This window comes from Heptranchias perlo, chromosome 23 (genome assembly GCF_035084215.1).
Source record: "Heptranchias perlo isolate sHepPer1 chromosome 23, sHepPer1.hap1, whole genome shotgun sequence".
Lineage (NCBI taxonomy): Eukaryota > Metazoa > Chordata > Chondrichthyes > Hexanchiformes > Hexanchidae > Heptranchias > Heptranchias perlo.
The window spans coordinates 16,811,462-16,834,426 of NC_090347.1; the positions used below are offsets into that span (position 1 = coordinate 16,811,462).

A 22,965-nucleotide genomic window follows, 5' to 3' on the forward strand; every position below is an offset into this window, starting at 1 on the left:
GTGAGAAGATGGCCATTCTCTGCCTCCAATAACTGGCTACTTTACAAATTTCAGACATTTACCTACGAGTACATTTTGCAACTCAAAAGTGGTAAATGATTTACTTTATAAAATTTTATTCATTAGCAGCTTTTATATTGGCATCATATATTGAGACTAGCTGGCTCCCATTGTTTACACTACTAAATTCTGCTCATCTTATCGCAGAAGAGTCTTTGTCTGCTGCTGAGTTTCTCTAACTTTTTAAATTGTTATTTCAATTTTCCTGCATGTTTCCTTCATGTTTTTCACTACTTTACTTGACCATTTTCACACACTTTTGATCTTTTGATGCCTTTTTTTCTTTCAAGTGGACATGAAAGATCCCATGGAAATATGGATAGATAGATAAAAATACTTAATTGGCTGTAAAGTGCTTTGGGAAGTCTTGAGGTCATGAAAGGTGCTTTATAAATGTAAGTCTTTTTTTTTATTACACTAAAGGCTCGGTTATCTTTTAGTTTCCAGGTCAAAGGATTGACGACCAGAACACTGATCTGCCTTTTCTCTTTTTTAGATATTGACGCACCTGCTGTGCATTTCCAACATTTTTGATTTTTTTTGAATAGCTGCTTTTATATCGATTGTTTGCCCTTGTTTTCCGACTTTGCATTAGTAAATTTGACAAGTTAATTGGGGTTGCTGCCAGCTGCATGAGACCTACACTTTGGGGGGGGGGGGGGGCAGCTGTACAAGCACAGGACAGAACCAACATAAACCCACATTAGATGTAAGGGAAGCATTATTTCTAGTTGAAAAGTGAGCTAGTTAGGTAGGGTCAAGCAGTCAGCAAACTTTTTTGTGTACTAGCAGACTTTATTGAAATTGACCAGGAGAATACTCACTGAATATTTGAAATCTACTTGCAGGTACAACTGTCAGTTGTGATCAGGCAGAGTCACCCCTGCCTGAGATTTGGGACCTTTCTACTCATAGTTCACAAGGTCAGAATCTGAATGAGCAGAAATCCAAGAGTATCGCCAAGTGCTTCCCACCCACATCCTTCTCCCTAACTGGCCAGATTGGTGATCATAGGTAATGTGCTTTGTGAAGCATACACTGGGAATATATTCCACTTGCTGAAAGGCTAACATTTTACCTTCCTGCTATCCCACCAGCCAAATATGGTGATTGAGTGATCCACTGCAGGGGAATAGTTCAGAAGCAAGACATAGCAGTTGAGTTACTTGGGTCTCCTCAAAACATATCTCAGCATTAACCACCTTATTTCTCAGCCAATAGATTCCTCATTTGCTAGAATGCAAAGTCCAACAATTGTTAATTGGTTTTGGCATGACTGCAGACTTCTCACTCCCCTACCCTCCACTTCTGAAAACACTCGTATGCTGGAGTATAATTCAATAGGAATTGGCAACCCTTCAGTATATTGGCTATTCTTCATTAGCCTCAGCAGTAAGTACTGGCAGGCTATCCAAGGATGGGAGGCATCAAAACCATAAATACTATACAATTCCACTGTTTACATAAGATACCCAAGTCCAGTTTTATAAGGGGGTGGGGTCACTGAGTAGCAAATTAAGAATGGAATCCTTGGACAATTACCTAGTTGGAGGACACCAAGGACAATTATTTTAGTAACCCTAACAAACTTTTTATGTGCCCACAAAGCTCCATAGTATGTGCTATGTAGTTCATCAAGACAAAAATCCTGGACAACTTTACAATGAAAACTTGCAAATATATGCAACTGTGTCCAATTCAGAAGACTTGCTCTAATTAGGTTATCATTGAATAATGGTCACATTCCAGCCATATTAACAAAATACGATGCTGGACCATAAAATGAAAGGCATTTTGAAAAATATGCCTTTAAAGTGAGCACTTCAAGGAAGTTACAAGAACTCACCTACACTTCACAGAAGACACTTCAATCTAATGACATTTCACAAACTGCATTCAAAATCAGAAGTGTTAACTCTTCTAGAAGATCTCCAACTTCATTAATTAATCTTTCAAATCCCAGGAACACAAGTCAATGGCTCCTTTTTGTTTGGTAGTTCATCATAGATAATTTTGCATCTTTTTCTATAGTTCTAAACTTTGAAAGAGTTGTGCTGGAAAACTTAATTTAAAACATTTCTATTTAGTGCTTGCCATCAATCCTTAAACAAGCAATCTTCACACAACAGTAAACATATATGGCTTTTAAAAGTTGCAAAGATCAATGCTGTTATACCTTCAGTATACTAATACCGGAAAATAGTTGACAGCCGCAGTTCATTTCCCAATAACAAAAAGTCTTTGGCATGATCTTTTTTATTCTGTATGTATAGCTTATCTTTCAAATATGTATCTCAAAAGATCATAAAGTGTCTTTCAAGTAGTTTTGTCTTTCTATCTTTGTAAATACTGCAGAGCATAAATGCATTACACAGGATCTTCCCTCAGCTCCCCCACCATCAGTGACCTCAAGACTAATGCACTATCAAGGCAGTCTTCTTCAGAAAGCAAGTTCAGATAACAATGTTCAAGGAAAGGAATGAAGATTTATGCAAATCAGCTCACAGTAAACTGCTCTGGGACATCCCGAGGTTGTAAAAGGCGCTATATAAACGCAAGTCTGTCTTTCTTCATAATAGGTAAATTTCACAACCCATTAAGGAATATATTAGTTATGGAGTTACCTAAATTTTTTTGCCAAATTAACAGTGGTTTAGATTTATATAAATCTTTAATCCCACTAATTTGGCATAGTAAACTCTAAAGACAACTAACCAGCAAAGTCAGCCTTTGCTCACTAAGGAACCTTGTTGCAGAAAGAATTTGAGCACTGCAATCTTGATAACGAGCTAAACAGATAATTTTAGGTAAACATAATTTGTCTAATAGCAGCCCAATCTAAGACTCTCAAAATATAACAGATCTACTAAAAGGCTGTGAACAACATTAACTTGGCATGCCAAAACTGTCAGCAACAGGAATGTCTTTAACTGCACGAAAATAAGGCAACAAAAAATGTTGGCTCCAAAGGAGTTCATATAAACTTGAGAAAAATAATATTCTCCAACGGTGTTGAGAAGCAGACAATAATCTCAACTTGCTAATCTACTTTCATGAAACTATACACCAGGAAATGCTTTCTACATATGGGATGGAAAGCTGAAATGGGTGTCAACACTGGGTGGGGGGGGGGGGGGGGTTAAACCCAAAATCTGATATATAAGTGGTTAAGGCTCCCATGGAGCATTCCTTGAATGCAATCCCACTCAAAGATCTGATTAATTCTTGCGCATTCCATCTGTGTTTATACATTTTTGAAATTTACTATTTTCTCTAGCAATATTCTGATTGTGATAAAATGTTACATGTTAAGCATGTAATTTTTATTGTATGTGGATACATTTCACCTTTTAATATTTGATTACTGTGCAGCACAAATGTGGCACAGTTCTATTAGGTAGGTTTATTTAAAATGCACTGCTTGATGTGCCCAAAACTCAAGCCTGTCCTTTGATTGAACTGAACTCCAACCAATGTTTGCAAATTACAGATACAATAAATGCTTTTGTACAAGCTGAAAATACTTACTTTTATCTATACATTGTTAGATTCAAACAAATCTGAAAGATGGGTTTTGAACAGTTTATTAGGGGTTTATCAATACTGGTGGATTTTAAACAAAATTAAAAGTAGCAGGCTTTTTTTTTAAGAGCAACCCAGTATCTGATGCAAGGAAGTGGCTTGAAGTCTGATTAAAATCTGTTTGAGCGTTAGAGGGGATCTCACCATCAGAAATATTTTTTCTTAAAAATGAAGAATTATGCTCAAAATTTGTTGTCACTTAGAAAGTTAATTTTGTTGAAATAGCGAGTGCTCATGCCTTGATCTCCACATCTTGATAAAAGACATTGGGCTTGGAAGGTGGAGTCTGAAACAAAGAGCTGATCACTAATCACCACTAATAATTCAACACTTGGTCTCTAATTCATTTAGATGTCAACCAAAGCTTGTTGGTAGCATTCTTGCCTCTGTGGCAAAAGATTGTGGGTTCAAGCTCCACTCCAAAGACTTGAGCACATGGTCTAGGCTGACACTTCTATGCAGTACTGAGGGAGTGCTGCATTGTCAGAAGTGCATTTTTTTTGGAGGAGACCTTAAACCAAGGGCCTTATCTAGGGATGATGTGGAGCACAGATCAAGTAGAGAGGATAATGTTGTTCTATGCTCAGCCCGTTTGTGATTGTGCATATTTGGATTTGTGCAGCTTTCTATCGCACGTGGTCAAGAAGTGCAAGAGTGTGCGTGTTACAGTGCGTGTGCGAGAGAGAGTGAGTGCGTCTACTTGGGAGAGCAAGAAATTTGAGATTATTGAGATAGTAACAGGTCATCTTAATTCATCCATCCAGAATCCAAAGTTCCTCACCCCATTTCAGCATCCACCTGTTCTTGAAAGGATTACAGGGTTTTTGACTCCACTGTTCTTCCTGCAACTCTATTCTATACATTTGTTAATAGTCCTTAATTTACCTTTTAGCAGTTTGAACCCATGTTGAAAAGGAATTCAAAAAATAGTACCGATATTTTTATTTGTGGACAACATAATCTTGTGGAAATCGGGTTAGAAAACTCAAGTTTACAAAAATACTCCAGCACAGTACTATCAAGCTCTACATACAAAGTTACTAGAACTGTAAAATCACAGCAAATTTGTTAGCAAATTGGTTAGAAGTACAATGGCCTGGTTTCCTAACAGACATTAGTGGATTGCATTTTAGATTTGTATTAGTACAGTAGACTAGAGCTGCAACGTAGTTAACTCCTTACGAGGCAAGCTCATGCCATAATTACATACAGCAAGTTTCTTCCCTTGGCTGTGCAGTTCACGGCGATATTGAGCACAGCGAAGGTAAAAATAAAGAGAACCCGAGTGCGAAATAATCATTCCAAATTGTTTACTTGTCCTACAGATTGACTTTTAGAAACATAGAAAATAGGAGCAAGAGTAGGCCCTTCGGCCCTTTGGGCCTGCTCCGCCATTCAAAATGATTGTGGCTGATCGTCTAACTCAGTACCCTGTTCCCGCTTTTTCCCCATATCCCTTGATCCCTTTAGCATTAAGAAATATATCTATCTCCTTCTTGAAACATCTAATGACTTGGCCTCCACTGCCTTCTGTGGTAGAGAATTCCACAGGTTCACCACCCTGAGTGAAGAAATTTCTCCTCATCTCGGTTCTAAATGGCATACCCCATATCCTGAGACTGTGACCCCAGCCATCAGGAGCATCCTCCCTGCATCTAGTCTGTCTAGTCCTGTTAGAACTTTATATGTTTTGATGAGATCATCTCTCATTCTTCTAAACTCTAGGGAATACAGGCCTAGTCGACCCAATCTCCCCTCATACGTCAGTCCTACCGTCCCAGGAATCAGTCTGGTAAACCTTTGTTGCACTCCCCCCATGGCAAGGACATCCTTCCTCAGATAAGGAGACCAAAACTGCACACAATACTCCAGGTGTGGTCTCACCAAGGCCCTGTATAACTGCAGTGAGACATCCGTGCTCCTGTACTCAAATCCTCATGCAATGAAGGCTAACATACCATTCACCTTCCTAACTGCTTGCTGCATCTGAATGCTCGCTTTCAGCGACTGGTGTACTGGTGATAGGTTTTAAACCCCTGTCCAAGATCACTTACTAAAACAAAAATAAAAACTAGCAACTACTAACAGTGAATAGCACAGCCATAGAACTGTGAACTGATGGCATACTGCCCTCTCAGAGAAAATGGCACATGGCATAGGGAAACCAAAAATGGGAAAAGTGGAACAAACTACCTTCAAAACACTGGATAGCGTTACAACAACAACTTGCATTTATATAGCGCCTTTAACGTAGTAAAATGTCCCAAGGCACTTCACAGGAGCGATTTTCAAACAAAATTTGACACTGAGCCACATAGGAGATATAAGGTGACCAAAAGCTTGGTGAAAGAGGTAGGTTTTAAGGAGCGTTTTCTAGGAGAGCGAGGTAGAGAATCAGAAAGATTTAGGGAGGGAATTCCAGAGCTTCGGGCCTAGGCAGCTAATTTCACTGTTATTCCTTTAGAATGTGGCTTAACCGCATGAAATTAGTCCACTATTGCTTTAGAATGTGACTTAACCTTATGAAATGGGCAACGGATTGTCAGCACGTCCTGCTGTTTGACAGCAATAAATGCTGTTATCCCAATCATGTCAGCAATACAGGGATACCTACATTGACTGGCTTCAATACAAAAGAATCCAAACAGCAAACAAAGCCCATGAAAATAGGCATTTGGAAAAACGTTTCCTCATTTATCTAAAGGTTTAAATCAGATTTAAAAACTTAGAATAGAAAGTTATGGCACAGGAGGAGGCCATTCAGCCCATCGTGTCCATGCCGGCCAGAAAAGAGCTATCCAGTTTAATCCTACTTTCTAGCACTTGGTCCGTAGCCCCGTAGGTTACGGCACCTCAAGTGCACATCTAAATACTTTTTAAATGAGTTGAGGGTTTCTGCCTCTACCACCCGTTCAGGCAGTGAGTTCCAGATCCCCACACCACCCTCTGGGTGAAAAAATTCTCCTCAGCTCCCCTCTAATCCTTCTATCAATTACTTTAAAGTAACTTCATCAATTTTGTTTTCCTACATTTCTGTTTGCAACCATTAAGATTTAAATTGTTACACATATGCTGGAAGTCCTCATTCTCTCCAACCAAATGTATAAAGGAAATGTCTACTGCTATTCACAAGATGGAAAACAATGAAATGTAGATTTTATTCAGCCAAGTCAAATTTACCCCAGCAAGGTTGTTAGGACAGTGGAGAAAACGCTACATTAACTGATAAGTTACTTACCGGATCCCCTAGTCTTTCCAAATTGTCCAGGAAATATTTCACAGATTCCCCCTGAAAAAGAAAAAAAAAGCCATTGAGTAAACCACCAGATGTGTTTTTAAACTTGTAGAGGAAAGCTAGCTACAGTTGGTGCCAATTATTTTGGTACTGATTATTTAAATGTTCAGAAACATTATAAATCTGAAACAGCTTTGCAGTGCTGTTCAAATCATGTGTAATTCTTCTGCAAATGAGGATCTGAACAATTAAATTGGGTATGTGTGCAGTCTTGTACTCCTGTGAAGCACCGTGGGACCTTTTACTACATTGAAGCGCTATATAAATGCAAGTTCTTTATTGTTGTATCATGCTTACAGAAAGAAAATTATGAAGTTGTCATAGTCTGAGAACACCATTAAAAAACTATTTACCTATACCAATCCTTACAGCAATGACTCAAATGCTTTTAACAAAGTAATTTTAAATGATCGTAAAGATATTTGAGCAGAAGACTAGAAGCCAAGCATTTTAAAACAAAATCTTACATTTGCTGATATCTGTATACAAAAATGAATCACTGTAAATTATGTGAAAATTAATGTTTATGGGTCTAAAAAATATCTGCAATCTTCAGGGCACAAAGAAAAAAGGTAATAGACTTCAAAACCAATAGTCACGTTTTTGTGTGCTTTGAACTAAGTGGTTTTATTCACATAAAACAAATGCATTAATAATAAACACTAACAATATATGTATTTCTCCATTCAATACATAAAATAATAAATTTTGTCATTTACTTTATCTCTAAACATGGATTTAAACTGAGCTATATTTGGATTCGCCTCATTCTAGCTTAGGCCCTCTTGCTGAACTGGCCCAAAACTTTAAAGAACACCGAATGCTCTGATTACAACTGCAGAGCTCACAAACACTAGATGCACCCTGCTCCCAATATAATTCGATAGCAAGAGATTCTTGACCATGGAACTGCCTGTTAATATCCTTGATAACTTCTCAAAAGTCACTGACAGAACTATCAAAGCCACTAAACCCAGGCCTATACTTTGATCCGTTGACTTGAGACCATATTCACAACTAACATAAAATTATCAAAAAACTATCCTGAAACAAAAACAGTCAATGCAATTGCATTAGATCAAACGGCCATTCATTAGTATTGAATGTGGGCAAAGGTCAACAATGGCAAAGATATTTGAGATTCACAGTAATAGCCTCAGGTTGATTATCCAAATAATACTTCAGATGACCACTGCACCGACCGTGTTTAAAAAAAACTTGCACCTTGTGGAATCCTTTCCAGACAATTTGTCAACTGAGCTGATGGCTTTCTACTTTTAATGATCTTGGGTGTTAATCCAGCAATACAAAGTACAAGTTGAAAATTCAACACAAGGCTTTTTGCCACAGTGATCATTAAAAAGACTCATTTGAAAAGCTGAAGCACATCATAGAGCAACTGCTCCCTATTGAGGAAGGTTGGGTTACGTATTAGGTCGAAGGTCACTGACCTAAAACGTTAACCCCACCTTCCTCTCTCCACAGATGCTGCCCAACCTGCTGAGTGTTTCTAGCATTTTCTATTTTTATTTCAGTTTTTCAGCATCTTCAGTATTTTGCTCCTTATTTAAGTAAAATAGGATTTATTACTGCACAATAGATTTTCATAGTAATTTGGAGCTATTGCTACTCGTTAATACAATTCCTTCAAATTTACTCCAGTGGTTCATTTTTTTTTATTATGTTTGTAACAGGAAATGCTGCTGAGATTGCGATTGCTGATAAAATGGTATTCAGGGTTAGTGTTCAAAAGCTTACTGCATATCAAAATGAAAGTAGAATTCTGTTCAAACGTACTGCAAATGAAAAAATTGGTACTTTCAGAATAAATCTGTAGGCTATCTTGGATTTGGAGTACAAGAATCTGTTGACAGTATACAGAGAGATGATTAAGCAGAATAACATTTGAATGATGTAGTTTAATGGAGCATAGATCACTCAGTTCTAAAAAGTATGGCCCTCAGTTAAGTCCATCTAATCAGAGTTATACAAGTTAAAGACATTTTCAGAATTGCACTTATTTTAGTTATGGAATTTGTCCACCCCTACCGCAACAGAAATAGAAAGAAAACTGCACAATAAACATGGTAGTTCAACAGCCTCTCCATAATGAATGGTGTGCAAAAAACAAGTGTTTTTGTTCCAAACCATTCTGGATACATTTAACTGTTCTACCCCAACACTGGATAGCCCAAAAGCACTATACTTCAAATGGCATTATCCAGTTATCAACAGCAATGCATTTATCATGGAGTGCAATTAGCTATCCATCTTTGCCTCATCCTGTTCAGCACACTAAACTGTGGTTTTAATTAATGATACTTCCACTGAATATACTTTTAAAAGAATGACCTGCTACACACAATGAACTGGAGTTACATTACAACACTTAACATTTTAAATAAAAATTGAAGTCAGACTTGATCTAAATTCTTTACATATATATGAGTAATACACAATTGCAACATTTGACGCCATTAAATAGAAGTCAGAACATTTGAGGGAGGTGGAGAATATGGGGAGAGAAAGAAAGACACTCAACAGTTAGCTTATCTAAAAACAAATTTGTTGCTTTATTTTCTATAAGGAAACCACAATGTTTTAATTTGCAAATCTATGAAATGTTAGTCTAGTGATTCCGTAGTTTGCAAACTTATCCCCAAACCTCCAAGTCAGAAGGTTGTGGGTTCAAGTCCCACTCCAGGAACTTGAGCACAAAATCCAGGCTGATACTCCAGTGCAGTATTGAGGAATTGCTATACTGTCAGAGGTGCAGTCTTTTGTTTGAGAAGTTAAACCAATGCCCCATCTGTCCTCTCAGATGGATGTAAAAAATCCCACGGCACTATTTCAAAGAACAACAGGGGAGTTCTCCCTGGCATCCTGGCCAATAGTTATCCCTCGTCACTAGAACAGATTATCTGGTCATTTATCACATTACTGTTTGTGGGACCTTGCTGTGTGCAAATTAGGATGCTGCACTTCCTATATTACAACAGTAGCTACACAGCAATAGTACTTTATTGGCTGTGAAGCACTTTGGGATGCCCTGAGATCCTGAAAGGCGCTATACAAATGCAAGTTCTTTAAGGGGGACTGCAACAATTTCTTGGCTTTGAATTGAAACTCTCCAACATTATTGCCAAGAAGTGCCTTGCAGAGCTGCAGAAATAATCAGGCAGTATTAACTAGATAATCTTGCTAAAACCCAATTCTACCCAATACAGACAAGGGTCTGAACAAAAGACCTTCTGGTCTATATGGAAATTCATGAAGCAAAGCTACACTTAGTTGTACATGATCTTTTTAACTAACAGCTGCTTTTAAATGTGAAACCTCATTCAAAAATTACTATTTGAATATTCCTGCTTTGCATTGGAGAATGGTACAGCACACTACTTCAGCCTGCAATAGCAGGCTTCACAATGCAAGCATTCTACCTTAAGGCCTTTTATCATAACCCAGGATGCATTGAAATTGGTCAACCATCTGATTTCAGAAGCGCCATCCCTGTGCTACATAGTACTCTGACCTAGATCTCAAATTGGATCACAGAAGGTGCAGCATCTATGGCATGGAAGCCCTTTGATTCATGTGTACTTGCTTCCTTTTGATTCAGTCACGGCCATAAAACAATATTTGACCAGAGTGGCAAAAATCACCAGAACCCGTTAATCAGGAAGTGAGACAGGAGGACAATGAGGTTGAAGGCAAGTTGCAGCAGAGACCAACTAACTCAACAGAGACGAACTAACTCAACAGAGACCAACTAACTCAACAGAGACCAACTAACTCAACAGAGACCAACTAACTCAACAGAGACCAACTAACTCAACAGAGACCAACTAACTCAACAGAGACCAACTAACTCAACAGAGACCAACTAACTCAACAGAGACCAGGGTCTGAACCAGTGGCCTTCTGGTCATATGGGTCAGTACCACACAGTGGAAGCATTTACCCACCAAGCCATCTGGAAACACAGAAGAAATAAGGGCTGACTGGTAAATTTATAGAATACTAGAGTAGGGTGGAGAATAAATCTCATTTTAGAATTTGTTGGAAAGGTAGAAAAATAATTCTGGATCCTTTGAACAACCACCTATAATACACACAAACCAGTATTAAACCTTGCCCAAGATGCAGCCATCCATAAGCAGATTACCTCGAATGGAGGTACTTCGACAGTGGTTGGAAATGTGGCGAAGATCAAGTATTCTTCTTCCAGTGTTCAATAGTAATATGGATTTGGAACTTGCAGGCTCCAACATTTAAGCAAATGATAACTTTACACTTAAAAGTTTGTTGATTCTCTAATTTGAAGTCAAATTTGTTAGGACAAATGTATTCTCAAGAATCCTCATTTGCCTATTATTGCCTATTAGTATTTTTAGTAGCACCAAACATAGTGATGCAATTAACTCTGCTTCTACATTTGTATTCTATTCTATTCATGGAAATATTTTCAATAAAATGTTTTTTTTTAAAATCAAATTACCATTTACAAATGTTCAACAAATACATTCTATGCCATTTTCCTCTCCTCCCAACAGTTTTGCCAACTTGTTAGGTTAGTTATACAAACCGTGATTTGTATACTCCAGTACTCTGCCCAAATGTGAGCTTGTCAGACTGCATTTGCAAGTTATTCAACCTCTGGTCAGGAGTTTGGAAGGTCACAGGCAAGGATGACCCTTCCCTACAACAATAACTTGTATTTATAAACAATGTCCACACACAAACACCGTTCCAATAGGAATCGCTGCACATCAAAAACAGAAACCCTGGTCAATTTTTGCCCTTGTAAATCCGGAAGCCAACTACAACACTGTTACTTCCAGCCCAGCACAGACCAGGGATTGTACCTGGAACATTCCTGGTCTGTACTGCTCAGCAAGTAACTTAGCCATCAGCAGCGCCTCTGTGATAAACCTTAGTGCACAAGTAATTCTATTTAGAGGATGTAAAAACCCATGAAATTTATTTAGTTTCAACAGTGTATACAAATCAAAGTTCTATTCATGGCTGTTCAGTTAGAACATCAAGCACAAACAGAAGAAATATAAGTATTATCCTATTCAGCATCTGGGCTACAGCATTATCAAACCAAAAAGTATTTTAAGCATGATTAACTGCACATATTCCTGACACTTATGGTTAAGTTTTTTAAAAAAGTAAATTTGAAAAAGGCTTCCTAATAGTCTTATGGTAGCTTTGACAGTTGAGACTGTAGAAGCATAGTTAGTCCACTCCATCCAATAAAGATAGATATTTCCCCTTTAATAACATTATAATTATTCAGCTGCAGAGTGGAACTTCTTGCTGACAAGTATCAGTCCTCACATCTTGCAGGTACCAGCTGTAGAATTCTCAACCTCAAATACAAATTCATTCTGCAGGTCACAGCTAGTTTGAATTTATAGCTCAAAGAAAACGTAGGTACAAATTTACCCGCTTCCTTACTGAAATACAAATCACAGATAACCATGTCAATTTTATCCTGAAAACCACAACTGCAGCAATATTATGTTTTTTTTGCTTTTATGGTAATTGGCTACCTAAACAGAGCTGAAGCATTAATCACAAATTTCTACAATAGCCGCTAGCAGTAAGTACTTTTTATTTATAATCACAAAAAAAGCTAAGAATTCCCGATCAGCTGAGTCAGAAGGTTGTGGGTTCAAGAACCACTCCAGAGGCTTGAGTGCATGATCTAGGCTGGCACTTCTGTGCAGTACTGAGGGGAGTGCTGTACTTTCAGAGAGACGTTAAACCAAGGCACAGTCTTCCCTCTCAGGCAGACGTAAAAGATCCCATGGCACTCTTCGAAGGGGAGCACTCCTAGTGTACTGGCCAATATTTATCCCTCAACCAACAGCTAAAACAGATGATCGGGTCATTATTTCCTTGCTGTTAGTGGGACCTTGCTGTGCAAAATTGGCTTCCACATTTCCTACATTATAACAGTGACTATACTTCAAAAGTACTTCATTACCTGTGAACTGCTCTGGGACTTCCCAAGGTTATGAAAGGCTCTACATAAATACAAGTTCTTTCTATTAGTTGTACAAGCTACTCTGAATAGTTTTATACAGGCCGAGTTTTTGTCACTAATCTCTACTTAATGAATTTGAAGATTGAAACTCTTCACCTCAAGAGGGGTTACTCACAATGTAACAGGGAATAGTTCAAATAATTCAATGTGAATAGTTTGAATATTCAATGTGTGGTAACAGAAAAAGAATGATTGCCTAATCCAATAAATATTTCTATTTGCAAACATTATTGAAACTCAATCTGCTTACACATGTGGAAACAAATATGGCCTATGAAGGTCGAAAAGGTTCTGCCTTAAGACACCTGTTAGCTCTGTGCAAACTTAACTCCCCTTTATTCTATCAACAGCTCAGAGTTAGAACATTTCACATATGTACAGATGTTTCAGACAGATAGTTGTTTCTTTTTAAACCGTCAAAACTTAAAGAAAAACTGAATAGTGAGGATTTATTTCCATTCTAATTTTGCAGACAGCCTCAGGATATTAACTTAACAGATGGAAAATGTAAGTCTGAAATATTACTTTAAATTGTGAGATGGTCAAGTGTCAAGTTCAAAATAGTAAAACGTAGATTTAAAATTGATCAGGAAGTTTTTTTTTAAAAACACAGCGATCACCACATGCAATGGACTTCCAGAGTAATGGAGGCAAAAACCCTGGAACAATTTAAGAAATATATGGATGCTGCAGTGAGGGAACTTGAGGATCTTTCAGAATGAATAAAAAGGCCTTCCTCATTCATAATTATCTTATCCATCTTTGAATGATAGCTATACTGTTGTGATTTCTGCTAAAATTCCTACCAACTTGCATCTAGTTTTACACATTTTACTTAAGTGTCAAACTTAATATGACTGCACAAAAATCTGATTGCATTTCAGTTTCTGCTGCGTATTGATTCTAACCTATGATGGGTGCTCAATTGGAATACAGTACTGCCAAGTAATACCAGTTTCCCTTAATAAACTAACCACTATAATCCAAGAAGAAAATTGCTGTACAAGATGCAGTATAGTCATCCAATTTGTATCATAATGTTTGTATGTGCTCCAACCGTCATTTGCAGGAAATGATAGGATCACTAACAAAACAGCGAGAAACAAGCAATTATCAACAGAAATCAGTATTTTGGGTACACTACATACAAATTCTGCAAAATGTTCATCAGTTCTTCTAAGGCAATCGAAGCAATTATTTGTGAACTCAAATGTTTCTGTAATACACATTAACTCAATAACTTATATATCCAAACTTCCAATCTCTTTAGGGTGATTTCTAATATTAGTGAAAGGGGGAAAAAAAGCACCTGTTTTGTAAATCTCAAATGCAAGATTTCCTACAGCAAAACATCACAGAATTAAATGAGAGCAGAGCCACACTGATAGCCTTTAAAACACTCATCCCCAAAGTGCCACACTGCAATACGAATGCAATTTTTAAAAATATTCGTTCATGGGATGTGGGCACCGTTAGCAAGGCCAGCATTTGTTACCTATCCCTAACTGCCTTCTTGAACCGCTGCAGTCCGTGTGGTGAAGGTGCTCCCACAGCGCTGTTAGGTCGGGAGTTTGTTCAAAAGAAGCTGCAATACACATTTGTCTTACTTAAGTCAATTAACACCACTGACAGGTATTAGTTGCCATGATGTGGAGATGCCGGTGATGGACTGGGGTTGACAAATGTAAGGAATCTTACAGCACCAGGTTATAGTCCAACAATTTTATTTGAAAATCACAAGCTTTCGGAGGCTTTCTCCTTCGTCAGGTGAAGTGTGGGATTCCTTGAAGGTTGCCGCATTTATAGTCAGAGAACAATGCGGTATTTTGTTGATATGTTATTAAGTTAAGTAACTTAATAACTGTACTTCAAAGAAACTACCACCGCCTTCCACAAAACTAGTTTGACACAGTTTCACAGATAAAACAGTTTTGACACTTCAAATGGCAGTGCAACAGTCCTCATTTTTTACTCAACCAAACTAACAGACGAGAAACATTTACCAGGGAGAAAACATAGGAAAGCTGTTGAAGTCTAGTACAACTATGTGAATCATTTTGCTCCAATGATAAGAAAACTTGTGGAAGACACATGAGGGGCCACTACTATGGTCCCGGTTTCCAGGTGGAATTAAAGCAGATTTGCATTTCTATAGCAGCTCATCACATTTCTCAATGTCTCAAAGCACTTCACATACAATAAATCACTTTGAAGTGCAACGTTTCATGCAGGCAAACAACAATCATTTTCACATAACAAGATCCTCAAACAGCAATAAGTTTTGTGTGTTATTGCTCTAGGGAGGAATATTCACCTGGACAAACTTCATTTACAACAGGCTCAAGTGACAAAAAATTGTAATGCGTGAAACAAAATAGGCCATGCTAATGCCATAGCTCAAGAGTTGACAGGCCAAATCTGTGTTCTGGTCCTGAGAATATACAGTACAGCAAGTCCATGCAATCCACCGTTCTGGATTTGAAATATTGACCTCAAGTCTCATTGTGTCCCTGACAGAAGTTTCATTTTAAAGCAACTGAATTTGCAACCATTTGCAGTGTAGTCACTCTGAAAAGGTGAAAAGCAACTTTAAATTACATATATTTTGATCAACTTGTTTCCTTAGGACAAAAATGTTAAACACAGCAACATTTTAATTACTGATGGATTTGAGAGCCTGGAAACTAACCATACAAAACTAATGGGTAGACTTTAATGTTGAAAATATTAAGTTACCCAGCCGCAGTGATCTTTCAGTGATAGACATTTCTGGTTAGGCTCATAATAGCAGCCTGGAATGAAGTAGTTCCAAAATTTAGCTGATCATTTCCAAAAAAAAGTTTTGTTTTAAGTCAATTCTTCTCAAGTCTTTTATCCAATATCAACTAATATCATGCAATATGGCTGAAATAAAAGTGAGGACTGAGACATAGGAATCCTAGCCATCGCTGATTTAGTTCGTAGTGGTCCTGTATCAGCTACTGAACAAAATAAATATATTGGAGCTGCGCTTTATCAATGTGACAAATTCTAGCCATTTGAAAAACCAAGGATAAATGTCATTTCTTTAGAATCCAGAAGCCACAAGTTTTGGCAATCTTAAGTACCCTATAAGGCAAGTGAAAGCTTTTCACTGATGCTAAGCTTGTAGTGTGAATGCACTCAAATTTGCAGCTCAGTTTGTTGTCTTTTGTACCAACTAGAAGTCTAATTTGGAAATGTCTTGGCTTGGTCTGTTTAACAGAAAGCACAGGATTATGCACGTTACATTCTATACTCTGCTGCTTTGATTTATTTCCAGTATATCAGTTAAGTAAAAACTTAAGTAAAAATGGGAAGCGAAGCCCCTCTTCACTCCAGTGTCAGGTCAGGCTCTAAATCTGGATTCAGGCTGCATTTACACTATAACTGCAGTGGTGGAAAGAATAGAAACCATTTTGCACAGGCATTACAGTTACTGTGAATGTACCACCAATTCTGTTTTATTGAAGCCTACTGAGTTCTTTAACCTGGTTGGTACTGAATGAAGCAGTAATAAAATTTTATGGGACAGCGAAAATCCACTGCACTAAATATTATATTTTCACTGTGGATACACTGTAAATTTAGAAAATTTCATTATCCAATTTTGCTATTTTTGTTCCTTTAAACTTGGTGAAAATTTAAATTTATCTACACTTCCGCACAAAATTAATTTTGCACACAAATGTTGTCAAGCTTCTGTCACACCAAATATTTTTTGCTGCCAATATTTATAGTAACTTTTTCTTTAGCAAAGAAATTATGCCATTAATTTTAATCATGCAACTCAAAATACACAAGCCTATAACTAGGGAAGTGTAATCCCCAAGTGAACTAAAAAAAAAACCTCACAATCTGTATTAACTAGGCAATGTTACAAGGCGGACAGCGAGAGCGGCAGGCGGACAGCGAGAGCGGCAGGCGGACAGCGAGAGCGGCAGGCGGACAGCGAGAGCGGCAGGCGGACAGCGAGAGCGGCAGGCGGACAGCGAGAGCGGCAGGCGGACAGCGAGAGCGGCAGGCGGACAGCGAGAGGCGCCTCAGCCCTGCTCTAACCCCCTGCTTAAACCTCTCCACTTTATTCTCTACCTTTAAAACCTTCTCAAATTACATTTTTTCAACCAAGCTTTCAGTCATCTCTCCTAACCCTTGCACAACTGACTGAGCAACTGTTTCTTTATTCCTTTGAATTACCCCCCCACCATGTGAAGTGCTTTGTGGCATTTTTACATTAAAAGCACTATATGAATGCAAGTTTTGTTGCAATCTCAATAAAAAGATGGCAGCACTTGAAAACAGCACGAAGTACTATTTCTACACTCAAGCATGGAACAGGCTTGATGTAAAGTTCCCTCTGCTCAATGCAACATGCCTTGAGCTCGATTTTAGAAGCACATTCTCCCAAATAAACCAGTGTTTTTCGATATCCCACATAAACCATTCTTATGGCCCATGAATGAGGCCGTCAGTTTGAGCCAAATTACATGCATTTGTACTTGAGCCAGGAAATGGGCTGAGACTGCCAAAACTAAGTTCACTTATCACCCTTATAAACCAGAGAGAGAAAACTTCCATGCATGTCTGGTCTGAAAAAACCCTCCCAATGTGGAGTGTGATCTTATAACAAGATTATCTGCAATCAGCATTGTGCTGAAGTTAATAACTGCATAAATCAAAGCTTACATTTGATTTCTTAAACAGGGACACACTGGGGTAAATTCTCAAATAGTTTTGAATTGTTCTTGGAATGGTCCTTCACTTTTTCCCCCTCCCCTTTTGGAGCACCACATGAACTTTGAATATATTTGTGCTACTAAATGACCACAAAACTATTAGATAATTGTAAAACATGAACACGGGATCAATAGCAAATCCCTTGTGTGTCAGCCTGGTCTCAAAGACTCTCCTCTGAGTCAGAAGATTGTGGTTTGAAGCCCCACTCCAGAGACTGGAGTACACAATCTAGACTGACCTTTCAGTGCAGTATGGAGGGAGTGCTGCACTGAGAGAGGTATCATCTTTCAGGTGAGGCCTTAAACCAAGGTCCCACATCCACATTTCAAAGAACAGCAGGGGAGGTCTCCCGGTGTCCTGGCCAACATTTATCCCTCAACTAACACCACAAAACAGATAAACGAATCTCATTGCTGTGTGTGGAACTTTGCTGTGCGCAAATGGGCAGCCATGTTTCCTTATATTATTATAGTGTATACACTTCAAAACTACTTATTTGGCTTTGAAGCACTTTGGGACATCCTGAGGTTGTGAAAGGCACTATATAAATGCAAGTTCTTTCTTAAAACGTAAAGTGGAGTTAATCATTATATCGTTGAATCAACAAAAAACTTGGTTCACCAATATTAAATCACATCACTAAGACTTTTTTGTCATTCCCTTTACGCAAACTAACAGTTTGCCCTGTCTTCCAAAAAATACCTATGATTGATTTCATTTTATTACATCAAGTATGAGGACATTATTTTCAAATGGAGCTCAACCATACTTCAAAAATAATCCTATAATCCGGTTTGAACGTACATTATTCTCTATCATTCTTTAAAACAAAACATTACAATTGAAAAATGCATTTGCACTTTTAAACATTGATCTTTTGAAGTGAATTAACAGCTGCAAAATGCAAAATCCAGTAGCCAAAAGCATAGTGTTTGAAATTCTTGGGAGTCAACTAAACTGTGGAAGCTACATGTGCTTTTTTTTTTAAAATCAAATGTTCTCGCAGTACTCCAGGAGTCACTTCTGTGAGGAATGTGCCATGTACACTCCAGGAAAATAAACTCATTAAACCATGACAAAGGACCTCTATGCACGCTAATTAGCAGATCTGTATTCATGTATTTTCCTGATTTCAAGAAACAATACAAAAAATGAACAAGTTTGCTCCTCATTGTGAGTAAAATACATAATTAGCAGGAACATGGAACAGAAGGGTGGCACATTGGTTCACCAGTACACAAACTACTCATGAAGTAGGACATACCATGTTTCCAGGCCAACTTGCTGCTGTAAGGAGGAAGTAAGTGACAGATGGACATACACTTTCCTACAGGGAAGGGAGAAAAGTACAGGCTGAGGTTCCAGTGCCTCCTGGCAGCTGGCTCTAGAACAGGTCTCCTGTGTTACCTCGGACAGGGAATCCATAAGGGAAAATACATTTTGATCAGTTGGATTTGTCCATCTAGCGCACACAAAGAGAAATCACCCGCTGTTTGGCCACCGAACAGTTATATACTGTTTCCTACTAGAATCTCAGATTGTCTCAATGAATGCAAAAGTCAAACAGGAATATAATGTGTCCTCAGTTAATGCTACAAAGGACATTTCTGGTTGAAAGTTTTTCTCATTTTAAAAAAATTAACGCCTTTTTCTCTTCCCCAACCAAATGCAGCCAGATTTTTGACACCCCCTAGTAATCAAATAAAAGTCAAGAGCTTTATATCCCTTAAAAAATGTCAGTCACATCTGAGCTGCTTATCCAATTGCTTCATATAAGCTATATAAGTAAATTGGAAGCTATGCATCACCAAAATTTTGGATTACGTTACGTTCTGCAGTGTTAAAATCGTGCTTTACTTATTAATAAGCTTAATGAATTTGATTAAAGCCCAAGAACCACATCTGATGTCTATTGTGTAAAACAGCCAATATCGCATCGGCTGCTATTGTACACCTTGACCGATTTCCCTTTCCATTGATGTCAATAAAAGGAAAATAGGGCGAGGGATATAACTGGCAGCCGAACTGATATTGCCCATTTTACACTATCACCAAAAGTTAAAATTACCCCCAGTGTGTCTACTGACAACTCTCCTAAATGACAAGTGATTGGCTTTTAGAAAAAGATGCCTGAGGGCGAGAAATCTGTATGGCTGCCTCAGCAACAGTTGACAGGGGGAGCAATGGAATTTCTCGAGACGGACACTGTGAGGGTGTTGACAGGGAGGGCACAAAATATTGGGAAAATAGTTAAAGAGAAATCTTTAACTGCTGAGTTCAGTGTGAGGCTTGGAACATAGAACAGCATTTGACATGAACTGGACTCAGATACTATAATATAGTCCAGTTCAATGATATTTTTTCAGTTTTATAGTGATTTAAGTATCCCTCATAGTTGAATCTGCACTGAAATTTTGGTCAGAATTAATTGTTCCAATCTAAATGATTTAGTGAAGGAAAATGACTCAGGGTTTTTTACTCAACTTATTAAAATACTGATAGGAACAGCAATTGGTGAAACCGTTACAGCTTATTTCAAGAAGCCAGAACTATTTAGACAAACATATCACAATGTTGAACAGTCCCTCTTGAAAACATGGGAACATGCACAATCACACTATGCTCTAATAACAGTTGCATAATAGGTAAACAAGCCTCCAAAAATAAAACAACTGCACAAAACTGATACTTCTATTAAGCCTGCCCAAATCAACCTTGGTCTTTTTGGCTTATATCCACCGTCATGGGAGGACACTATACTTGTTTTTTTGAGAAGGGGAGAAAGTTTTGTACTTCCAGACATCACTATGCTATCTAATCAATGACCATCTCAACTCAACCATGAGGTATAATTCATCAACTTCCTTTATTTCATGCACTCTTGGTGCACACAGCCATAATTGTTCTTGTAATCCAGTGGTTAAATAATTAAATCTTGATCTATTTCATGCCCTTCAAATGGGCAATGAAAAGCTTAGATGTTTCAATTAATAAATTCATATCTCTGGCAAGTCCAACAACTACGTGTCTTATTTTTGCTAGCTCCATCATCAGACCATCAAATATCGACATTCTTGGCCTCACTATTGCACCTGTTAAGGAAGTCCCGCATCTCCTCCATTACTAAAGTTGCCAAGAAGCTCAGTTGCTCTTCAGTGCGAAACATTTCTTCCCCCCCACCCCCCACAACTCAACTCTTCACAAAGCCCAAGTCGGTTCAAAATTTGAATACTGGTCCCTAAACAGAGAAGGTTCTGCTTACACACTTGCATGCTTTTGGACAGAATACAAAAAAGTTGTTCATTTTATAGGTGATCCTTTGCTTACCTATAGCATCTAACTTTTCTCTTCATTCCAACTATAGTAATTGTTACTGAAGTTCCTTCTCGTTCCTCCCAGTCTCCAAATACACTGTCACACACGCTCTCTTTTCCTTCACCACGCTAAATCAAAAGATTTGTCGCAGTCTAACTTATTCTTTCGAGGCCTCAAAAATTGTGGAATTCTTTAGCTCTCTCCTATAATCTAAACACCCAAGTTTGGTGTTACCTAATCAGCATTTCCTGATTAGAATTGCACAGAATGAACTTGCAATTTATATAGTCATATCATGCCCGAAAGGGTTTCACAACCAGAAAATTGCTCCTGAAGTGCAGTCAAACCGGCAGCCAATCTTTTGCACAGTAAGATGCCAAAGACAGCAAATTAACAAATGACAAATTCATGTTTTTGGTAGGGCTAGCTGAGAGCCAATATTGGCAAGGACACCAAGGAAATTCCTTTCTCCTCTTCAAATAACGTCAGGGAATCGCAATTTTTAAAAAAAATCCTAAATAGTCAATTAGCAAGTTTACCAGATGCCATCTGTATGTGGTTTGGATGATGAAAGCTGCTATGTGATAAGTATAAGATTATTGATCCACACAATGCAACAAAATCAATAATTTATTCTAAAATTAATTTCAAATCATTCAGCTTATCTTCTAACCCATCAGTTTAATGAAACTATCTGCAAATCAGAAAGATGAACAAACTCAATTAAGAGATAACAGCTTCCATCAAGAATTCACAGAAATGCCACTGGCAAGAAAAGCTGGATTTACGACATTTTATATCATATATAAAGCCTTTCCGACAAAAGATGAATGTGACGTGCCATCATCAACCATCTGCAGTAGGACAAAACAAATTAAACTTGATTCGAATACATCAACTTATTTTATATCTTACTGATGATAGAAACATCACAAGTTAGCATTTTCATCAGTCTGCCATGGCCATTTTCAATATGGACCACTCAAGCAACTATTGCTGTGCACTGCAGCCTTCCTAGACCTTTCCCACATTTTAGAAAGCATTAACAGGACAGTAAATCACAATAGGCTCACTCTCATCTCACTTTGGGTGGTCTCCAGGGTAACTGGACCATTAACTAGCAAACTTTTCAAGTACTCTCTGGAAAGATGAGTGTTTATTTAAAAAACTATTTCAATTTTTAAAAAAAATTCATTCATGGGATGTGGTCGTCGTTGGCGAGGCCGGCATTTATTGCCCATCCCTAATTGCCCTTGAGAAGGTGGTGGTGAGCCACCTTCTTGAACCGCTGCAGTCCGTGTGGTGAAGGTTCTCCCACAGTGCTGTTAGGGAGTTCCAGGATTTTGACCCAGCGACGATGAAGGAACAGCAATATATTTCCAAGTCGGGATGGTGTGTGACTTGGAGGGGAACGTGCAGGTGGTGTTGTTCCCATGCGCCTGCTGCTCTTGTCCTTCTAGGTGGTAGAGGTCGCAGGTTTGGGAGGTGATGTCGAAGAAGCCTTGGCGAGTTGCTGCAGTGCATCCTGTGGATGGTACACACTGCAGCCACTGTGCGCCGGTGGTGAAGGGAGTGAATGTTTAGGGTGGTGGATGGGGTACCAATCAAGCGGGCTGCTTTGTCCTGGATGGTGTCGAGCTTCTTGAGTGTTGTTGGAGCTGCACTCACCCAAGCAAGTGGAGAGTATTCAATCACACTCCTGACTTGTGCCTTGTAGATGGTGGAAAGGCTTTGGAGAGTCAGGAGGTGAGTTACTCGCCACAGAATACCCAGCCTCTGACCTGCGCTTGTAGCCACAGTATTTATATGGCTGGTCCAGTTACGTTTCTGGTCAATGGTGACCCCCAGGATGTTGATGGTGGGGGATTCGGCGATGGTAATGCCGTTGAATGTCAAGGGGAGG

General features: G+C 38.4%; 1 protein-coding gene across 3 annotated transcripts in view; it reads right to left on the reverse strand.

The window, feature by feature from the left end:
- gna13a (guanine nucleotide binding protein (G protein), alpha 13a) overlaps nt 1-22,965 on the reverse strand; it is a 62,872-nt gene that overhangs the window by 14,891 nt on the left and 25,016 nt on the right. For 2 of the 3 annotated variants that reach the window (XR_010966967.1, XM_068004097.1), the window contains exon 2: nt 6,881-6,931. The exons of the other annotated variant lie outside the window; for it this stretch is intronic. Coding sequence is in view for 1 of the 2 variants with exons in the window: in XM_068004097.1 (XP_067860198.1) it covers nt 6,881-6,931 (51 nt within the window). In the remaining variant the exon portion in view is untranslated. The remainder of the gene's footprint in view (nt 1-6,880; nt 6,932-22,965) is intronic. 3 annotated transcript variants of the gene reach the window in all.